This window comes from Megalobrama amblycephala, linkage group LG6 (assembly GCF_018812025.1).
Source record: "Megalobrama amblycephala isolate DHTTF-2021 linkage group LG6, ASM1881202v1, whole genome shotgun sequence".
In the NCBI taxonomy this organism is placed as follows: Eukaryota; Metazoa; Chordata; class Actinopteri; order Cypriniformes; family Xenocyprididae; genus Megalobrama; species Megalobrama amblycephala.
Genome location: NC_063049.1, coordinates 38,186,556 through 38,208,524, shown reverse-complemented (window position 1 = coordinate 38,208,524; position 21,969 = coordinate 38,186,556). Strand labels below are relative to the sequence as shown.

General features: G+C 37.0%; 2 protein-coding genes across 4 annotated transcripts in view; both read left to right on the top strand.

Annotated features, from left to right (window-relative positions):
- Positions 1-214: 214 nt before the first annotated feature.
- LOC125270670 (spermine oxidase-like) lies at positions 215-12,325 on the top strand. 2 transcript variants are annotated; one of them, XM_048194534.1, is made up of 5 exons: positions 215-341; positions 613-654; positions 4,950-6,157; positions 6,272-6,455; positions 11,756-12,325. In XM_048194534.1, the coding sequence occupies exons 3-5, from the start codon at positions 4,968-4,970 to the stop codon at positions 11,873-11,875; spliced, it is 1,494 nt and encodes a 497-aa protein (XP_048050491.1). In that variant the 5' UTR covers positions 215-341; positions 613-654; positions 4,950-4,967; the 3' UTR covers positions 11,876-12,325. The 2 variants fall into 2 exon arrangements, with proteins under 2 accessions (XP_048050491.1, XP_048050492.1); XM_048194535.1 differs by having other exon boundaries at positions 307-441.
- A 4,450-nt stretch (positions 12,326-16,775) lies between these two features.
- Positions 16,776-21,969, top strand: part of dnajc10 (DnaJ (Hsp40) homolog, subfamily C, member 10) — a 16,610-nt gene continuing 11,416 nt past the window's right edge. Inside the window, exons 1-7 of one of the 2 annotated variants that reach the window (XM_048194532.1) lie at positions 16,776-16,881; positions 17,626-17,911; positions 17,998-18,163; positions 18,275-18,325; positions 18,979-19,061; positions 19,172-19,303; positions 19,388-19,481. In XM_048194532.1, the coding sequence (XP_048050489.1) occupies positions 17,714-17,911; positions 17,998-18,163; positions 18,275-18,325; positions 18,979-19,061; positions 19,172-19,303; positions 19,388-19,481 (724 nt within the window). In that variant the 5' untranslated portion in view covers positions 16,776-16,881; positions 17,626-17,713. Of the gene's footprint in view, positions 16,942-17,625; positions 17,912-17,997; positions 18,164-18,274; positions 18,326-18,978; positions 19,062-19,171; positions 19,304-19,387; positions 19,482-21,969 lie in introns of both variants that reach the window. The other variant, XM_048194533.1, reaches the window with a different exon arrangement.

The following is a 21,969-nucleotide window of genomic DNA, read 5'->3' as shown; positions in this document are numbered from 1 at the left end:
TTTACTAGCGCCATCTTCTGCATGAGCAGAACTGTTATTGTATTTCATCAAAGAACGGACTTTGATTTCATCCCGAAAAAAAAGGAATATTAAGAATATTTTATAAATTCCTTTTATTTGTTTGGTGGAACAAGTGTCATTTTTAAAATGCATTTAGTTTTATTTATTTATTTATTATTATTTTTATTTTTTCAACACAGACATTTAATTTGAATTCGTTTTGAAAAAACGTTATCGTTGATGTCTTCACACTGTCATTGCTGGTCGCCAATGAAGCTGTATGAATTGAAAACAAAAAATGTGTTCGCTTATGTAGTTTTACAGGGCAGCAATTACATTTTGTAAGTATCATACAGCCTCCGAAATGCAAACGAGATAGTATTTGAATAATATTTGAATCTTCATCTGCCATTGGATGGCCCATGGTCGACTGATATCTAAGTAAACAAACATTGTATAGACAAACAAAGGTCAGGTGTTACAGGTGTTTATAAGCACTACTCCTTTAGAGCTCGTGCACTACACTTGTGTCACCTGTACTCTCTGTTATTTGCTACTTACTTGTTATTTGCTTTTTGTGGCAACATTTCCTGCTTTTCTCTCTATAAACAGCTCAACAAAGCAGCAAGAATGTACTTGTTCGGGACCAGAAAGGTAAGCATTACTATGTGCCACCCTGTAGAAGCAACAGAAATGTTCTCAATTCAATGTGAATCCAAAGGATCTGTGGCCTGTCTTTAAACCGAAACTATTATGTAAATTTAATTTGTGCCTGTCCTCCAAGACTTAAGCTTTGGGCAGCTGGCGTTGGACATGTTTGCTCTCTATGAAGTCCATTACGTTAGGGTTTGATATTGCTGTGATCCCATGTGAGTGACAAGTGATAAAAATAATAATAATAATAATGTGCATGGATAGATCATGTATAATAAACACTTTAAATGGCTGTTTTTAGGTTAGGCTTAGTGTTAGATTAAATTCTCAATCATAGGTAGAATATTTGTTGTCTCGGTCATCAGTTTAGAAACGGGCGCCTCAACCCCTGTGATGTGTGGCACACAGATCAAGTGTGGTACTAAGCATTCTCAGATTTATTCAGGAAAAAGGGTCATATTTATAGACATAGGTCAAACAACAATATCCAGGATGGCTTGAGCATCCAATCACAGACATCCCAAGTCTCCCGGAAGTTCCGGGAGTCTCCCGCATATTGATAGCGGCTCCCTGATGCCCGCAAATTAGTTAAAATCTCCCGGAATCTAGAGCGAGCGAGCAAGAGCGCGCATAGAGACTGTGTTTCAAACCAGCGCGCGCACGGAGAGGGAGCGAGAGAGAGACCTTGCGTGTTTGTGTGTGTTTTTGTGTGTGTTTTTGTGTGTGTGTGTGTGTGTGTGTGTGTGTGTGTGTGTGTGTGCGTGTGTGTGCGTGTGTGCGTAGCGCATGTATGACAGAGAGCATCCCGAATGGCCTTTTTCGGCAAATCAACCAATCAATTATCAGTGAGGTGAATTGACAAGTTTCATTTCATGTGCATATTATTCAGGCTAGTTGCCAAGGCTACATGAAAACAACAAACTCCTTAGACCTGTTTAAAGTTGCAATGGAAAATAAATAAAAGCAGTTTACATAAATAGTATAAGCAGCTTATATAAATAGTAACAGTAATCTACATATTTAAACATAATTAACGAATAATTGCATATGCCTATAGCTTAGCTTGGGATGTCTGCAATCATACGACTTAAGAATCAAACCTTACCATGTATGGTGTTTCAAGAAATGTTCTTATATTTCATTATATTTATATAATAACAAATAAGAAATGTATGTAAATGTGTGTGTCTTCAACTTCTGGTTGTGTGTGAGAGTGTCATTGTGTCCAAGGACTACTACTTCTTGTTTCGTCACATGATGTGCACAATGGAAAAATCCCAAGACACAAAGAAAGTCAAAAAGTGAAGCCCAAGAAATAAGAAATTATTTAACAGTTAGGAAATTAGTTTTGAGAGTTTATTGCAATAAAGAAATGCAACAATATGAATTGTGGATAGTGACAACATGTATTGTGTATAATTCACCCGAAATGAAAATGACTGTGAAAAAAAAAATAAAATCAAATTTACAAAGTTTTAGTGTCAGTTCTACCTTGAACTACTATAATGTTGAATATAATGTATAACAATGCATTTTGTAGGTCCTGATAATGCCAAATGTCTTGTGTTACCTGTAAAAGGTGGCCTACCTTATTTTAAATATATCTAGTCAATGACAGTGCAAGCATGTTCATATTTTATTTTGGCATTTTCAGCTTCAGAATCATGAATATTTTTGTTCTGGTGTCATCATTGTCCCGTGCATTGGGTTACCAACACAGCAAGTCCAAGCCTATTCATTTCCACTCCCAAATGTAGTACCAAATTTAGCATTTTAATCAACAGTTAATTTTTTGTTAACCTTTTACCATATGCCTTGAAGTATCGCAATAATATCGTATCATGAGTTCAGTATCGTGATATGTATCAAAGTGTGACACAAGGGTATTGTTACATCCCTAATATCAATATATGTCCTCACAAAGATAGCTATACAAACAGGTGTGTGTGTGTCTGTGTGCATGTCATTGTCAGCTGTAGATTTAAAGATATACCCCTGGTTTCACAGACAAGGCTTAAGCTAGTTGTAGACTAAAATGCATGTTTGAGCTGTTTTAACTGAAAGCAATTTGCACTGACATACCTTAAAATATGTCAGTGCCATTGTTTTGTCTCAAGATGCACACCAGTAATGTTTTTTTTTTTAAGTGTATGTTTATAAAAGCTACTTAAATATCCTAATTGAACTAAGGTCTAATCCTGGCTTATTCTAAGCCCTGTCTGTGAAACCGGGCCTTTATGTATACAAGATGTGTAAATCAGGCCAAATGTATGTAAATATAATAATTCCCCATATGAAAAAAATATATATCACTATATAAATAGTTTTTGTGAGAACTTGCCAACTCAGCTTACAAGTCAACTCCGTCACACATAAAAACTGATGGAGTTGACATCTGACGGAGCTGACAAAATTGAATATTTTTGTCTATATAAAATTGAATATGCTTATATTTATGTGTTGTACAGTGGAGCCATTTTGTTTTTCCTCAGTTTTAGCTTCCTTAAGCACATAACAAAAATACCAAGATTTATCCCACAACTACATATATATATGTATATATATATATATATATATATATATATATATATATATATATATATATATATATATATACATACACACAGTACAGTCCAAAAGTTTGGAACCACTAAGATTTTTAATGTTTTTAAAAGAAGTTTCGTCTGCTCACCAAGGCTACATTTATTTAATTAAAAATACAGTAAAAACAGTAATATTGTGAAATATTATTACAATTTAAAATAACTGTTTTCTATTTGAATATATTTGACAAAGTAATTTATTCCTGTGATGGCAAAGCTGAATTTTCAGCATCATTACTCCAGTCTTCAGTGTCACATGATCCTTCAGAAATCATTCTAATATGCTGATCTGCTGCTCAAGAAACATTTAATGTGTACAATTGTAAAAAATATTTGTGTACAATATTTTTTTTCAGGATTATTTGATGAATAGAAAGTTCAAAAGAACAGTGTTTATCTGAAATCTAATCTGTTGTAACATTATAAATGTCTTTACTGCCACTTTTGATTGATTTAATGCATCCTTGCTGAATAAAAGTATTCGTTTCTTTAATTTCTTTAAAAAAAAATAAAAATAAAAATTCTTACTGACCCCAAACTTTTGAACGGTAGTGTATAATGCTACAGAAGCTTTGTATTTCAGATAAATGCTGTTCTTTTGAACTTTCTATTCATCAAGGAATCCTGAAAAAAAAAGTACACAATTGTTTTCAACATTGAAAATAATCATAAATGTTTATTGAGCAGCAAATCAGCATATTAGAATGATTTCTGAAGGATCATGTGACACTGAAGACTGGAGTAATGATGCTGAAAATTCAGCTTTGCATCACAGGAATAAATTACTTTGTCAAATATATTTAAATAGTACACAGTTATTTTAAATTGTAATAATATTTCACAATATTACTGTTTTTTACTGTATTTTTAATTAAATAAATGTAGCCTTGGTGAGCAGACGAAACTTCTTTTAAAAACATTAAAAATCTTAGTGGTTCCAAACTTTTGGACTGTACTATATATTTAATATATATATATATATATATATATATATATATATATATATATATATATATATAATAAAACTTCCAGGACTGTGTGTCCTACTGTGGCATCCGAAATAGGAAAGGGTTCCTAACAGTTAAAGTTGACCATGGCATTGCCTGATTTATTCAGAATTATAAAATCCTAATGGAGTAGATGCAAAGTGAGGACACAACTTTGATAGGCATTTTTTTATGGAAAAAATAATGAAAAATGTACCTTTTGTATTACTGCCTTTCAATTTAACTGTATAGTATTGCATTTGTTGCCGTTTTAAACACTTTGTTAGGCAGTTTTACATTGTTACCCTTATGCTGAGGACAGGTTAAATTACATGTGTTTTCCAAGTATAGAGAAAAGTTCAAAATAATACAAAAAATTTATTAAAAATATAAGCAATGAATGCCCTGAGTATACAGGTTTGCATTAGATGTAACTTTTTGAACATTTTTATGAATTTCCTCATTTTTAACATAAAGAGGGCTTTAGTGTGTAGGACACGTTTTGTCCCTTATCTCAAGAATCAGTGGACTACAAAGGTCAGGTGTTACAGGTGTTAAAGCACTGTTACATAAACGAAACTCCTTTAGAGCATAGTGCACTTCACTCATATCACCTGTACTCTCTGTTATTTGCTACTTATTGCTGAGCAAGAGTTGATTTTAGTTCTTATGACTATACATTTTCTGCTTTTCTCTCTCTAAACAGCTCAACTAAACAGAAAGAATGAGTACTTGTACAGGACCAGAAAATGGCAAAGTTGTAGTGATAGGTTCAGGTTTTGCAGGTTTGGCTGCTGCAGCCAGGTTGGTGGAGGCAGGATTTAAAAATGTTTTGGTTCTTGAGGCAAAGGAGAGGATTGGAGGTCGAGTTCACACCACTAAACCGTTCACTGAGAATATCATTGAAGTTGGAGCTAACTGGATCCACGGGCAGAAAGAAAACCCCCTGTTTAAGATTGCTAAAGAGAAGAACCTGCTATCCGAGGGACCTTCTGCACGCAAAAACATGTGCTTACCCCGTTCTCTAACTCCTCAAGATTACTTTTTCAAAGAAGATGGGAAGCAGGTCTCCACAACAGTTGTAGATCAGGTGTGTTCGCACTTCAACAAGCTCACCGACAAGGCTTTTAATGATGAACTTGAGTGCAAGCACAGAAAACTATCTCTAGGTGCTTATCTGGACGATGCCTTTGGTGAATCTCCTTTAGCTGCAACAGAAGACGGCCAGCAAGTTTTTGAATGGTGCAAGAGGATCGAATGCACAGATGAGGCTTGCTCTAGTCTCTATGAGTTTTCTGCATCTCAGATTAGCTATTACACCGCTCTAGAGGGAGGATTTTTTAATACTTTGGGACCTGGTGGATATCAAGCAATCTTGGATGTTCTCCTGAAAGATCTGCCTTCAGGAACTGTCCAGTGTAATGCACCGGTCAAGAGCATCCAGTGGGACTTGGTCAAAAAAGGCAGTGGTGAAGATCAAAGGTATCCTGTTAAGGTTGTCTGTGAAAATGGACAGAGCTTTGAGGCAGACCATGTGATTGTCACCGTATCTCTGGGGGTTCTCAAAGACAAAGCGACAACCATGTTCAAACCGTCCTTACCAGAAGAAAAGCTATCTGCAATTGAGAATCTTAGCTTTGGGATAGTGGACAAAATTTTCCTGTTTTTCGAGAAAAGTTTCTGGCCAGACGACTGTGCCGGGATTCAGCTGGTGTGGAAAGAGGGGCCTGAAGATAAAGATGTTTATGAGTCTCTGTCCGAAGGAGAAACCTGGAAAAAGACGTGGTTCAAGAAGATCACCGGTTTCGACACAGTGGCTCGTCATCCCACGGCTCTCTGTGGCTGGATCACAGGTAGAGAAGCACTGTATATGGAGAGTCTTCAGGACAGTGAAATTGCAGCTATCTGTGTGAGGTATGGTAACATAATGATGAAATACATGATCATTGTACTGTGGTCAAATATCTCTCTCTGTCAAATATCGTGTCTCTCTTCATATATAACAAACTCTGTTTATGTCTTTTAAAGGTTGCTCAGGTCTTTCACAGGCTGGTCAGTGCCAGAAGTCTCAAAGACCCTGATCACCAGATGGGGCTCTGATCCTCACGTCCGTGGCTCCTATACATTTATTTCTAATGGTGTCAATGGAGTGGAAGCACACAAGGCATTAGCGTCGCCTCTTCCCCCTAATGATAAATGCAGTGGAAGGAAGGTAACTCTTCATATCTTGTATAAGTGTTCTTATTTACTGTAACACGGTTCGTAGATGTGGGAAGGAGGAGGCGGGAACCGGCGAACGTTCAACAAAACTTTAATACCAAAATAAACAAAGAACAAAACAAAAGTAATGCCAGCAGACCCTCGCGGACGTCTGCCGGCCACACAAACATAATAAAACATAACATAAAGTCCAGGCCTGGACCTCTCTCATCCTTCACTGACGTCGCTCCTCCTTTTATGCCTCCGGAGCTCCTCCGTGAGAGACTCGCGCTGTTCCCTCACGGCTCTCGCCTGCCCTGCTCGTCACATACCCCCATCGCCCCTCGCAGGCCGGGGGGTACTGTCTTGGCGGCCGCAGCACCTGGGGGTAAGGACAGACGAGACGAGAGAAAGGAGACGGAAGCAAGGGGAGCGACAGAACGACAGAGGGGAGAGAAGAAAAAGAGAAAAAAAAAATTCTTGGTCCGGTTCCCAGACACACTGCCGCTCGGTCCTCAGTCTGCCAAGAGGCTCTTCCTCGCGGTGCCATGCGGTGGCACTGGACGCTCGGTGGACGGCCCGATCCTCGACCGCCTCCTGGCGGCCGGCGATGGCTCCTCCGACTGAGGGCAGCCGGCAGCGAGTCCCCCGTCCCCTGCTCCTCCCCTTCATGGCAGACGGCAGCAGGCTCCGGCCCACGGTGGACGGCGGCGACTCCTCCGCTCCCTCCTGGACGGCAGCCACCCCACCTCGTCCCAGGAGCATGGCATCCGGGTCTTCGTCCCACCTTTCACAAGGCTCCAGCACCACCGCCTCGGGCAGCCTCTTGCGGTCTTCCCACTCCCGCGCTGCCCGAACTCCGCAGCACCGCGATCCCCCTCAGCAGCGAGGGCTCTCCGACAGCATGTCCCACCTTCCTCCCGGGTTTCGGCACCGATGTAACACGGTTCGTAGATGTGGGAATAAGGAGGCGCGAACCGGCGAACGTTCAACAAAACTTTAATACCAAAATAAACAAAGAACAAAACGAAAGTAATGCCGGCAGACCCTCGCGGACGTCTGCCGGCCACACAAACATAATAAAACATAACATAAAGTCCAGGCCTGGACCTCTTCACTGACGTCGCTCCTCCTTTTATGCCTCCGGAGCTCCTCCGTGAGAGACTCGAGGCCGGCGCGCCTCGCAGGTGATGCTCATTATCACTCGCGTCACTGGCCGTGTGCCGTTCCCTCACGGCTCTCGCCCGCCCTGCACGTCACATTTACATTATATACATACATTTAATTTTCATGTATATAGAACAAAATCTTTAGTAGTGTTTGATAAGTTTTTCATTTAGCTTATATTTATATTTTCAGTTTTCATTTTAAGTTTTAGTAACTTTTTGTTCTTTTAATCATTTTTATTATTTTTTGTAATGATTTTTTTATTTTTTTTTATTATTTTAGTGCTTCAACTTATTTTTAGTTTTGTCAAATCAATTAATCGTGATTAATTGCATCTAACATAAAAGATTGTATATGTACATACATATATATGTGTGTGTGTGTGTGTATACATATGTGAACGCACACACACACACACACACATATATATATATATATATTGGTGCTGTCAATCGGTTAAAAAAACTAATTATTCGCACATTTTTCTGTAATTAATCATGGTTAATTGCACCTAACATTAAAGTTTTTATATTTAGATTTATTTTTATTTTATATTGTAATAATTTCACATTCAATCTCCAAATTAATGTAGAAACAACATAAAGACAGTTTATTTTAAATATTTGATATAACCGGTAGGAAATATACAGAAATTTAATAGTTATCAAACACCACAGTTTTCACTGCATAAATTATAAATTAAATATAGATTATTTTTTATTAAAGCTACAAAAGTTATTCAGTGTAGCGATTTTGTACAGTTATTAATCGATTTATGGGTTAGATATATGAATATAATAAATCATAAAGCTTTATGATTAATTATGATGCATATACCGACCCAAGGGGGAATTAAACATATATTGTGAATTAATTACAACTAATTATAATCAGTTACATATATGATTAGTTCTTGTTTAATAATTATTTAGAGGAACTATCAGTTTGTCCAGCAAACCTCTAGCTCCTCACAGAATATTATCAAAGGAAGGTTTTTCTCTGGCCACGAGAAAGACTTCCTATTCTAGCATCCAAACGTAAAGCAAGTATAGGATCGAAATGTTAAAGTGACCTGGTTTTTGTTGAATGAGCATGAATAATGTGTTTAATATATGAAAACTACTACTACAGAGGTTACACATCTAAATACAGGGTATACACATATATACAAAAGCGAAAGTAAAGAAAGAGAAAGAGAGAAGAGAGGTGGCAAACTTACTAACAGTCCTTTGCTAACAGTCCTTGAAAGCCAGCACAGAAATCAGTTTCATTATCTAAGATTCAGAAACGGTACTTGCATCAGTTTGCTTGCTGAGTTTCGGTTCAATGTTGCTGCAGTTCATTGGCTTTTTCCGTTTCCGCGGGAGGGTTTGAACTGAGGATGTGAAAGTTAGTTTTGCCGGAGAGATGGTGGTCCCGAAAGATGAGCGCGATGGAAGCGCGTTGCCGCAACGTCCAGGAGAAACGTGCGTGAGTGGGCGAAGGATGATTCAGGGCAATCGGGAGAACACACAGGAAAATCCTGGTGCTCCTCTTTTATGACAGACAAGCCGACACACTTCCTTGAGGTGGAATAGCCAATGACATAGGTGCAAAGTTGGCGGGCAAACTTTTCCTTTGTCTTGTCTTGTGGCTTGATTTGCATAATTTATGGAGGTATCAGATAGGAGTGTATTTTCATCATAGTACCATTAAAATGCATTTGACAGCCATGTGACACACATAGGTGAATGAGATGTGGAAAGAGCTTTAAAACGAATCCAAACTTGACAGCATGTAAAGGAAAGCATGTAAAAGAAGTTATGGTTTACAGACAAAATTCCATCATTAAAACTAACACTAATACAGTCATTTAAACTAAGTCTAAACGCTAGGAAACATACATGCACTTGACATATATGACGGGTACATTTTGGCCCAGTCACATTTTGAGAATAGCTGTACATACAATCTCTAAGCATGTTTGTGTGTTTTTGTGTGTGTCTGTGTATGTGTGGTGTGTGTTGGAATGTGATCTGGCACTTAGTCCACATGAGGGGCCCTTTGATGTCCCAAGAGCTAGGAAATGGGGCCCTCTGTTTTACCTCAACGGGTCCACAAAGATGCCAAATTCACAATCACTCTGAGACGTGCCGTGCCGATTCGTGATTTACATGCAGAGTTCAGGAGGCTAAAAGCGTTCTGAAAATTCCAAAGTTTATTGATTGTCCTGATACGTGTACATATGCTGCATCAGTCACAGGTTTATTAGGCTGCTGTCATTTTAAGACCTGACACACATGACGCGGATCTGACACATCCTATTTTCAAAACTCTTTTCGTTCGTTTAAGAACTTATTTGACTCATTTAAGACTATGCTTATGAGCATACTCAAAAAAAACAACAACAAAAAAACATATATATATATACACATACATATACAGTGGTGGTCAGAATTATTGGCACCCTTGGTAAATATGATCAAAGATGACTATAAAAATAATTATGCATTGTTTATCCTTTTGATCTTGAATTCATAAAATGAGAAAAATCTAACCTTTCATTGAAGGAAAAGAATTGAAAGTGGGGGGAAAATCACATTATGAAATAAATGAAATTGTCCAGCCATGACTTCCTGTTCCACAGGAGTACAAATATGTGTAAACCAAATTCCCATAATCATCACAATGAGAAAAACCAAAGAATATAGTTCTGATGTGCAGCAAAAATTTGTTCAGCTTCACAAAATAGAAAATGGCTATAAGAAAAAAGCTAACGCATTGAAAATCCCCATTTCCACCATCAGGACAATAATTAAGAAGTTCCAATTAACTAAAGATGTTACAGATCTGTCTGGAAGAGGACGTGTGTCTAAATCGTCCTAATGCGTGGTGAGGAGGAAAGTTTGAGTGGACAAAGACTCTCAAAGGATCACAGCTGGAGAATTGCAGAGATTAGTTGAGTCTTGAGTCTCAGAATGCCTAAAAAAATGATCAAACAGCACCTACATCCCCACAAGTTGTTCAGGAGGATTTCAAGAAAAATCCTCTGCTCTCATCCAGAAACAATCTCCAGCATATTCAGTTGTCAGACAAAACTGGAACTTCAAACGGGACCGGCTTCTATGGTCAGATGAAACTAAAAAAAGAGCTTTTTGGCAGCAAACCCACCAGATGGGTTTGGTGCACACATGGATAAAAAGTACCCCATGCCCACGGTTAAACATACTGCTGGATCTTTAATGTTGTGGGCTTATTTTTCTGCTGGAGGTCCTGCACATCTTGTTCAGATACATGGCATCATGGATTCTATCAAATACCATCAAAACCTGACCGCTTCTGTCATGATTGGATCTTCCATTGGGATAATGATCCAAAAACAAACATCAAAACCAACACAAAAATGTGTCACTGAGCACAAAATGAAGCATCTGCCATGGTTGTCCTAGTCCCCTGACCTGAACCCTAAAGAAAATTAATGGAGTGAACTGAAGAGAAGAAGCACCAACATGGAGCTGGGAATCTGAAGGATCTGGAGAGATTCTGCATGAAGGAATGGTCTCTGATCTCTTGTCAGGTGTTCTCCAAACTCATCAGGCATTATAGAAGAAGACTCAGAGCGGTTATCTTGAGGTTGCAAAAAGTATTTAACAAAAGGGTGCCAATAATTGTGGCCAACGTGTTTTGGAGAAAAACATTTATTTCATAATGTGACTTTCCCCCCACTTTCAATTCTTTTCCTTCAATGAAAGGTTAGATTTTTGCAAATTTTATGAATTTAAGATCAAAAGGATAAACAATGCAGATTTATTTTTTATTGTCATCTTTGATCATATTTACCAAGGGTGCCAATAATTCTGACCACCACTGTATACATGTTAGATGCGATTAATCATGATTAATCGATTTGACAGCACTACTTATTTTACACCAATTAGTTGACAAGGCAAAGCTTTTCATCTAACATACATATTTTATTTCAGTTACTAAAATAATTAAGTAAATAAGTAAAATCATTTTAATAGCTTTAGTTTTAGTCAACAATAACAATACTCATATCCACATATTCTTATGTAAACTGTAAAGTGTAAAAGATAAGTAGCAGACTGCATTTTCCAAAATCAAGCAGTGATGAAAATTATTTTATTTCTCTTTCTCTTTTTGAAGCACTTTCAGGTGTTGTTTGCTGGTGAAGCTACACATGTAAACTTTTACACCACGACCCATGGAGCGTACCTCACAGGTGTCAGAGAAGCAGAAAGACTCATAAGCTATTACACCAACTGAACATACAATCCCAAAGAGAGGGCAACATATACTTTGGTTTTATGATTGTATAACATTTTATAGACTTGCTCTCACACCTTATAGACTTGCACAATTTTTGTTTAAATGATCCAATGGCTGCCTGATAAACAGCAAATTCTACATCCAACTGATTACTGTACCATGCATATCTCTGTCTGGTTAATTGTTAAACTCCAACGTGTTGTACGTGTAGGACTGATGGAGAAATATTATTTCCCACATGCCATACAATGTTAAATAATATTTTCTAAAATATGATATACCCCATGATCCTGGAAATTTACACTAGAATCATAGACTTAGGTTTGAAGAAAATTTGACCAAATAGAATATGGGGGATGTTTGCAATAACACAGTGCCTTGATTAAAATGAATTGTTTCATTGTGAATATCTGGTAATTTAAAAGAATAAACCACCATTGGTCAAAAGTTTGGACATCCCTGCTTATTCCTTATTATTACTATCTACACTTTTATTTATTATGGTTTAGAATAATAGTAAAGTTATTAAAACTATGAAATACCACATATGATGATTAGGGAATATGCAGTGATCAAATAAATAAATAAATAAATAAATAAAGTTCCCTTATATTTGAGTTTCTTTGTCTAGATTTCAGCTGGGGTTTTTTTTTTTTTCTCAGGCAATTTCATGAGATTCATCCTGGGACATTTTTGAAAGGCATTGAAGGAGTGTGTATGCTTTACACTTGTTGGCTCATTTTCTTCACTATCCACTCCAAATAACCCATTCTGATTTTAATTTTATTTATTGCAAATAAATGTACACGTAGGCACAGTTTATAGTTGTCAACAAAACTAATTTCAAGTATTTAAGTGTAAAGCCTTTAGATCAAAACTTTAAAGGATTAGTTCACTTTCAAATTAAGATTTCCTGATAATTTATTGACCCCAATGTCATCCAAGATGTTTATGTCTTTCTTTCTTCAGTTGAAAAGAAATTAAGGTTTTTGATGAAAACATTCCAGGATTTTTCTCCATATAGTGGACTTCAATGGAGCCCAAACAGTTGAAGCTCAAAATCCAAAAAACAGTTTACAGCGATCCCAGATGAGAAATAAAGGTCTTATCTAGAGAAACCATTAGGGGTGACCCTGAATAGTCGACGATTCGAATCTTCGATAGGAGGAGCCTGATTCGACTACCAATCTCACAGTCGAATCGTCGCAGAGGTGTTATGAGAAGAGATATGGGGGCGCTCAATATCTGATTCTACATAGACATACCGGTTCTTTCCCATTAGGTTAATATACAGCCTATTATGTTAATACTATAAATAAAAATGTGAAAAAAAGAAGCTTTTAATAAATATTTTTAATGTGCGTGAATAAATCCAACCTGTGACCGATTTAAGTTTCACTTCCATGATCCGTGACCGGCAGATGAGCATCTTTACGGCAGGGATTAAATCTTCAACAATGTCTGGGATAAAGTGTAGAATTGGATGCACTTTGAAATGGGAAAAGATGATCAAAAAAATTTATGATGCAAGTTGTGCCAACAGCTCATGTCCTAGAACTCAACAACGACAAACACTGCGGCGCGCTTCTGCCGGCCAACGAGCTGACTAATGTTAGCTGACTAGCACGCTATTTGAAAAGACTCAAACGGACATAGGCAGATCGCGTGAAAGACTGGATTTTTGTTTCTCAATCAGGTAGGGTAGCTACAAGTGATTTCAAACTATTTCAGCTGGATGTAATATGATTTTTGGATGCTGTTAATGTTTAGCTAAAAAGACTGCCACTCCAGTTTAGCGTTTATTGTCTCTGCAGTTAAAAAGACAAGTTGACAATACTTTCATTGTTTTAATAATTTCTTTAATTTTAATTTATTTATTGATCACTCTGGGTTATTTAATTGAACTATTTCTGGCTTGTGTTTTGAATATATGTTCCCCTGAATTTTGCAGTTTGATCACATTTCATTTTATTAATTAGGCTATTTTCATTTATTTGAACGGTATTCTGTTCTAATTCAATTCTGTAAATTAATGTTTGATAAAAAAAAATGATAGGCTAATTTTTTTAAATAAAATTAACAATTTTTTTGGGTTTTTGGTGCATCAATGTTGCGCTGTAGATTAGTTAAAGCTCGCACAGGCAATTTAGCGATGTAATTTGATTTGCCGACATATGAAATATATATCTATCTGCAGTCTGGCCTTTCTGCAGTTATTAATATATATATTTTAAAGTTTATTTGTCCAAAATGTTTTTATTCATTTTCTTCTATATCTTTGAGAGTGTTCTGTACACCGTGGCTGTGAATGTTTATCCAGATTGCCTTTCATTTGTTTAAAAAATATAAAATCATTGTCAGTTTCGTCTATCACTTGACAGGCAGTTTGGTTGGTTTATAACATGCAACGTCAACTGGCGGCCCGCGGGCCAAATCCGGCCCGCCAGAGATTTCCATCCGGCCCCCAGAATAATACTGAATTCAGGAATAGCCTTGTAAGAGGAAAAAAGTTTAGGGCTGGTCCGAATACCATTTTTTGAGCTTCGAAGCTTCGGTAGTAATGAACATCGACTCTTCGGAGAGAGGGGCTGAACATATTTTTCTCTCTAATAAAGGCAGGAATCTGTGTCTGTATGTCCGTTTGCATTTTTATTATTTCGAGAACCATTCATCCAATCGACTTCACAAGGCAGTGCAGTGTCGCATTTGGTGCAATATAGATGGACACGCGAGACGCGACACATTCAGAATTAATAAACTTTTAGTAAACTACAGTCAGAACAGCGCGAGCGGGAAGCGGCGCACCTCACGCGGGCAGGGCTTATGCTCCGAGAACGGACACTGCACTAGTGATATAAAACGCACACACACAGGTCTGTTAAATTAAGCAATACTTTTAAGGTAGTCTAATATTTTTCTGACTAACAAATTGGCACAGTAAGGGTAGATTTAAATAAAGAAAAACGAAATTTAAATAAAGAAAAAACGAAATTTAAATAAAGAAAAAACGAAATTTATATAAACAAAAACGAAATTTAAATAAAGAAAAAACGAAATTTAAATAAAGAAAAATGAAATTTAAATAAAGAAAAACGAAATTAAGTTAAATTAAAAACGAGATTAATTTAGATTGATAATAACGGGTAAAAATGCTAATACATTTTGTTTCTATTATTGTATTTTCCACAGTGTCAAAGCAACAAAACACAAGCTCAGACATGCACTTCGGTCCATACAAACTCCGCTGTTCTGAACACTCCCGTTGCTGGAACACGCGTCGGTTCTATTTCTAGCATGCACGCGTTTTCCGCGTGGCTCGAGCGCGCCTGAGACGCGTGTCTCAGTGTGCAAACTCCAACCTGTTAAATATGGGAGCCGAAATAAAAACGGACACGCCACGCAGCTGAGACGCTCACGCAGCCAGTGTGTCGCCGGCCTTATTCAAGGGGAATGAGAATCGTTTCGCGGGGGATCCCAGGTGTGCAAAAAATAAAAATAAAAAAATATTCGAATATCAAATTTTCAAATCGAATACCAACCCACCGAACGAATATTTGAATATTCGGGTCCGTTCCATATTTGTTTATTTTTAAATCTAACGGGAAAAAAACCCTTCTGAAAAGTAGCTTGTGCCATAGCCTGCCTTCAGTCAAGAATGACGATAAACGCGTTCTCTCATTGAACATCTTTTATTGTTTCACATGCTCATTTTTTCACAAATGTCAAAATTTTCCTTGCCTGGGATTAGCGCACAATTGCGTGACAGTGATGGACAGCTTGACAGCCTCACAAATATGAAGCCTAAAATATCGCTATCGCCCCCTGGTGGCTTGCTGCAGTACAGGTAATATGTAAAAAATAAAATACATTTGGAATTAGAATTAGTATATCAAATAATAACATATTAGGATACAATTCGAATTTTATTTTATATTATGAGTATCTGGCCCTTACAGTGTCTGCAGAGAAAAATTCTGGCCCTTGGACAAATATAGTTGATGACCCCTGGTTTATAAGATGTTTCTCTGTGCTGTGTGTAAAAAGAAAATAAAAGTTGTCTTAAGCCGCGGGTAGACTATAGCCAGGCCTACTTCATTTTCCGTGTCCCGCTCCATCTCGTGCACAGTTCAGCGCGCAAACATTTCAAAGTCCGTGCGCACTCTCTAGTGGACTGCTGTTTTGCAAGACACCCCCCCACCCCCCTTTATGATTCGACTATCAGTCGAATATACGCAATCAGATTCGAATCGGATTCGACTATGTAAATCCGTAGTCGAGGACACCCCTAGAAACCATCGCTCATTTTCTAATTTATTTTTTTTTTAATTTTATACGCTTTAACCATAAATGCTCATTTTGAACTACCTGTAACTCTCTTCTAAATTCTCATATACAATATGCTAGTTCAATAGTATATAACAATTAGTTTAAACTTTAACCTGTGGAGGTCAGTAATACACTTAGCAGTGTCTACACTGCCAGAATTCTAATAGAGAAGAAGAAGAAGAGAGCTAGTTCAAGATGAGCATTTATTGTTAAAACTTATATATATATATATATATATATATATATATATATATATATATATATATATATTTATTTATTTATTTTGAAAATGAGTGATGGTTTCTCTAGATAAGACCCTTGTTTCTCGTCTGGGATCGTGTAGATCGCTTTGAAGCTGCACTGAAACTGTAATTTTGACCTTCAACCGTTTGGACCCCAAAGTCCACTATATGGAGAAAAATCCTGGAATGTTTTCATCAAAAACCTTAATTTCTTTTCAACTGAAGAAAGAAAGACATGAACATCTTGGATGACATGGGGGTGAGTAAATTATCAGGAAATTTTAATTTGAAAGTGAACTAATCCTTTAAGATCATGAGAAACAAATTCAGTAATATCGAGCACATCTTTTATTTTGAAAAATTCGTACTTCCGGGGGGTTTGTTGTTCTCTCTCGGCCTCTTTCTTCACACTGCTGCAGACACACCGGCGATTCGGTGAGTAAGATCATGAATTAAGGGAGAACTAGTGGAGTGATAAATAACATTTAAGAATAGGTAAGACGATATACACATTATATCGTAATACAGGTGTTAACGTTACTCACATTTATCTCGGGGAATCACTTGTGGCTTTTGATCAAAAGTTTTGGACTGGAATGCAGTAATTAGCCTGCTTATGATCTAACAGCTTGTGTCTGTAATCTCACATAAACATTCACTAACACACGAAAATGAATTAGTATGGATCTAAATGTGAACTGTTAAATTAAACCGACTAGTTTGCAGCTTTAGCTTTGCACACCTAACCCTAGTTGATCTCGACACAATACTAAAGCTTTAATTTAACGTCCAGATTTAAATGAGTTTCAGTCAACGTCGGATTAAATATTGTTTAGTATGTTTTATGTATTTGTATATATATTTTTCATGACAACTGTAATATGTATAAGTTGTAAACAAGCATACATTGTAGTATTTGTTGAACTGCCTTTAATTATAATGTGTATACTGTGTTATGTTATTATTACAGTAATGAGAATTGAGATTAATGAGATATTTTATTTAATTATGTATTAATAGTCATTTTATTTAAAAAAAAAAAAAAAAAAATGGTTAGAGTGATGTGAATTATTTCAGAGATGGCAGGAGAAAGTAGCTCCGCCCTCTGTAAACACCTACGTGTTCATTTGAGATCTTTCCTCTTTCTCTTTCTTCCACTCTCTTGTCATCACTTACAAGGTGTATTAATTCAGGATGATCATCACACTCCTGTAAGCTGTTCTCCAACCTTGAAACTGAAGACCCATATCAACAACTACTTTCAACAATGGAGTCATTCCAGAATCATTTGAGACCTTCGAGGAAGTCTTTGCTGTTTGTCTTCATCGCAGTATGGCTTTTCGTTTCCATTTCCTCCGATGAAGATTACTACAAGTTGCTGGGTATCTCGAGAGAGGCCAGTACGCGTGAGATTCGGCAGGCTTTCAAAAAGCTTGCTCTCACAATGCATCCAGATAAAAACCCTGTGAGTAGATTTATTATGGCATGCCACCCAGACTGTGTGTCTTCCTTTCTTGTGACACTCTGAGAACGCTGCTATTGTCTTTTTAGAATGATGAAGCAGCCCACGACAGGTTCTTGAAGATCAATCGTGCCTATGAGGTGCTGAAGGACGAGGACTTGAGGAAGAAATACGACAAGTATGGAGAGAAGGGCCTGCAAGATGAACAGCAGGGAGGAAGATATGAAAGCTGGAACTATTACAGATATGATTTTGGTAATTCAGTTCTCTGCATTATGTTTTGTGGATGTTATTTCATAGAGTAAATGCGTAGGAAGAAATGCCATCTCTATATCGGAGGAAAAACCATGCAGTTGTGTTTTTCAGGAATTTATGATGATGATCCAGAAATTACTACACTAGACAGAGGGGACTTTGGTAAGTTATGATCTTAAATTAACCAGATTATGGCAAATGGAAAAATCATTTGTATGCTGGACTGAATCTCACACAAAAAAAGAAGTTATATTTCACCCTAAAATCAAAAAGATAAAAAATTAATTATATATTTCGTGAAATAAATTAACAATTTGTGCAGTGACATTATTTCTATGACAATTTTCCTCCAGTTTTTCAAATTATGCATCCAGACGTTTACTTTATATTTTTATTTGTGCAATTTTCATTATTGTTAATGGTGTCATTAATAATAATAATAATAATTAATATTTAAAAATTAATTCAGCATAAATTAAATGCAGTATAATAAATGTGATTGTATAAACTTAATACTATATAAATGATTTTGAGATTTAATTTTTTTTTTTTTTTTTTTTTTGATTACTTGAAGAAGTGGAAGTGGATTATGTTTATGAAAAAACACAAAAAAGGCTAAAAACAGACTGCATTTTCTTTATGCAATTTTTTATATATATATATAATATATTGAATTGGGGTGAGATCTGACCTGAAAACTGTCTTTTTTTAATATTTTATCCACCCTTCAGTGCTTTTCAGCTGATCTTGTATTATTCAAACCTGTTTTTGCCAATGGTGGAGTGTTGTGACACTGGTTTTGTCTTTTTCCATAGATGCAGCTGTAAATTCCGGAGAGGTCTGGTTTGTGAATTTCTATTTCCCACGCTGCTCGCACTGTCACGACCTTGCCCCCACGGTGCGTAACTCTATTTTCTCCTTCTCTTAGTCAATTCCACCCCAGCACACATTTCAGAAATGTTATAGGTACTTGAGTTTATTTGACTGACAAGTGAACACACCCCACAGTGGCGCGAGTTTGCTAAGGAAATGGACGGCGTGATTCGGATCGGTGCCGTGAACTGCGGTGATAATGGCATGTTGTGCCGTAGCAAAGGCATCAGCAGCTACCCCAGCCTCTATGTGTTCAGAGCAGGAATGGTGAGAACATTCTGTCTTTATTAGAATGATATACATAATATATGTTTACATTTAATATCTAATAAAATGCAATCATGCCAACAGAATCCAGAGAAATACTATGGCGACAGAACAAAATCAAGCCTCACCAAACATGCAATGCAGTTTGTGAAGAGCAAAGTGACGGAACTATGGCAAGGTATTGAATTTATTTATTTATTTTCCTATTTAAATCAGGAAATAATAAAATAGATATTCAGGACGTGTGAAGTTCATGCAGCTCAACTGCTGCTCTCGAAAAAGCAAAAGGTGAATATACTAAGTAATAAGATTTATGTATTTAGATGCATTTTCACTTGTGGTCTATGTCCACAAGAGACTACCATGCTTTTTTTCATACATTAAAGGGTCATGGCATGAGAAATCAAGCTTGCCTTGATCTTTTGACATAGAAGAGGTCTTTGTACCATTAAAACATCCTGCAAATTTCATAGCTGTTTGATTAAAATCTCAATCATAGGTAGATTTGATGTTTATCTGCTTACCCCCAGCGCATCCAAGATGTAGGTGACTTTGTTTCTTCAGTAGAACACAAATGATGATTTTTAACTCCAAACGTTGCCATCTGTCAGTTCGTATAATGCATGTCAATGGCAACACAATCTATAAGAGTAAAAAAAAAAAACATGCACAGACAAATCCAAATTAAACCCTGTGGCTCGTGACGACACATTGATGTCCTAAGACACGAAACGATCGGTTTGTGCGAGAAACCGAACAATATTTATATAATTTTTACCTCTAATACACCACTATGTCCAACTGCGTTCAGCATCTGGTGTGTGAGGTCTGAAAACGCGTTCTGATGCCGGAAGTGATCTCTCGCGCATATCTGTCAATGTGTGCAAGAGATCACTTCTGGTGTCAGAGTGCATTCAGACCTCACACACTGGATGCTGAACGCAGTTGGACATAGTGGTGTATTAGAGGTAAAGAATTATATAAATACTGTTTGGTTTCTCGCACAAACCGATCGTTTCGTGTCTTAGGACATCAATGTGTCGTCACGAGCCACAGGGTTTAATTTGGATTTGTCTGTGCATGTTTTTTTTTTTTACTCTTATAGATGGAGTTCCCATTGACACGCATTATACGACTGACAGACGGCAACGGTTGGAGTTAAAAATCATCATTTGTGTTCTACTGAAGAAACAAAGTCACCTACATCTTGAATGCGCTGGGGGTAAGCAGATCAAAATCAAATTTTCATTTTTGGGTGAACTATCCCTTTAAGAATCAAACCTTACCATGTATGGCATTTCAAGAAATATAATAACAAACAAGAAATTTATGTGCATAAATGTGTGTCTTCAACTTCTGGTTGTGTGTGAGAGTGTCAGTGTGTCCAAGGACTACTACTTTTTGTTTTGTCTAGGTAGGTACATAATATGCACAATGGAAAAATCCCAAGACACAAAGAAAGTCAAAAAGTAAAGCCCAAGAAATAAGAAAGTATTTAAAAATAGCTTAAAACATCCTCCTCATTATAAACAAATCATTTATTTAATCAAGCTCCAGAAATGATGTCACATGGGCAAATACATTTGCACATCCCTGCCTCCAGAGCAACCACAGGCTCCGGCCATGGGCATTCAGTCACTTAACGTTTGCCTACACTGGATGTGAGCGTTGCGTCAAAAGCAAATAGAACCCATTATAATCTCTGACGCTGTCTACACTGGATACAGTATACAGATGCGCATTCACTATACCTTGAGTCTGCCGACAACAAGACAAATGGAAGAGTAAATGAAAGCATAAAGGAATGTTTGCTTGGATATGTCCCGTTTAAACAGCTGATTTGCTCGTTTCTGTTGAGACTTCAGAAGGATACCAGCTTCAGGAACAAGTGGATAGTTTATTGTTAATGGAGTCATGGATTGTGTCGGAGGATTATATGCTTGTTCGGAGAATTTGACTGCAGATGTTTTTGCAAAGTGTAATGGAGAGTTCGCAAAGAACAAGACGAAGCAATCGGCTGAATTGGATCTGACAGCAGCTACATCGCAAACCAGAAGTGTTTTCAAAACACTTAGTTGCGTGTAATAACGAGTGGGTGTTGATACGGTTTCCAATGTAATGACGTTATCCAATCATAACAGTGGGCATTTACTGACAATCCCTAGAGGAGCTGCCCCTTAAAGGAATAGTTCACCCAAAAATGAAAATGATCCCATAATTTACTCACCCTCAAGTCATCCTAGGTGTATATGACTTGTTCTTTCAGCCGAACACAATCAGAGTTATACTAAATAATATCCTGGCTCTTCCCAGCTTTTTAATGGCATTAAATAGTGTCCGAAAAGTAAACCATATGATTCCAGTGGGTTAATAAAAGCCTTCTGAAGTGAAGCGATTGGTTTTTGTAAGAAAAATTCCTGCTTTGCATGTGCACGAGAGAATTACATGGTTTTCGCCAGAGGTGTCTATTCTGACCTAAGCTTACGCTACACCTACATCATACATCGGGTCGATTTTAAAAATGGATAATTTCAGACAGAGGGTCAGAATGAGGATTGAAAATAAGTTTTCCTACGTATATACATTATTTGTTTTTTTGTGCAAAAAACTTGATTAACATTATAAGTGAACCTCAAGGAACACATTAAAATCATTTTAAAAAATCC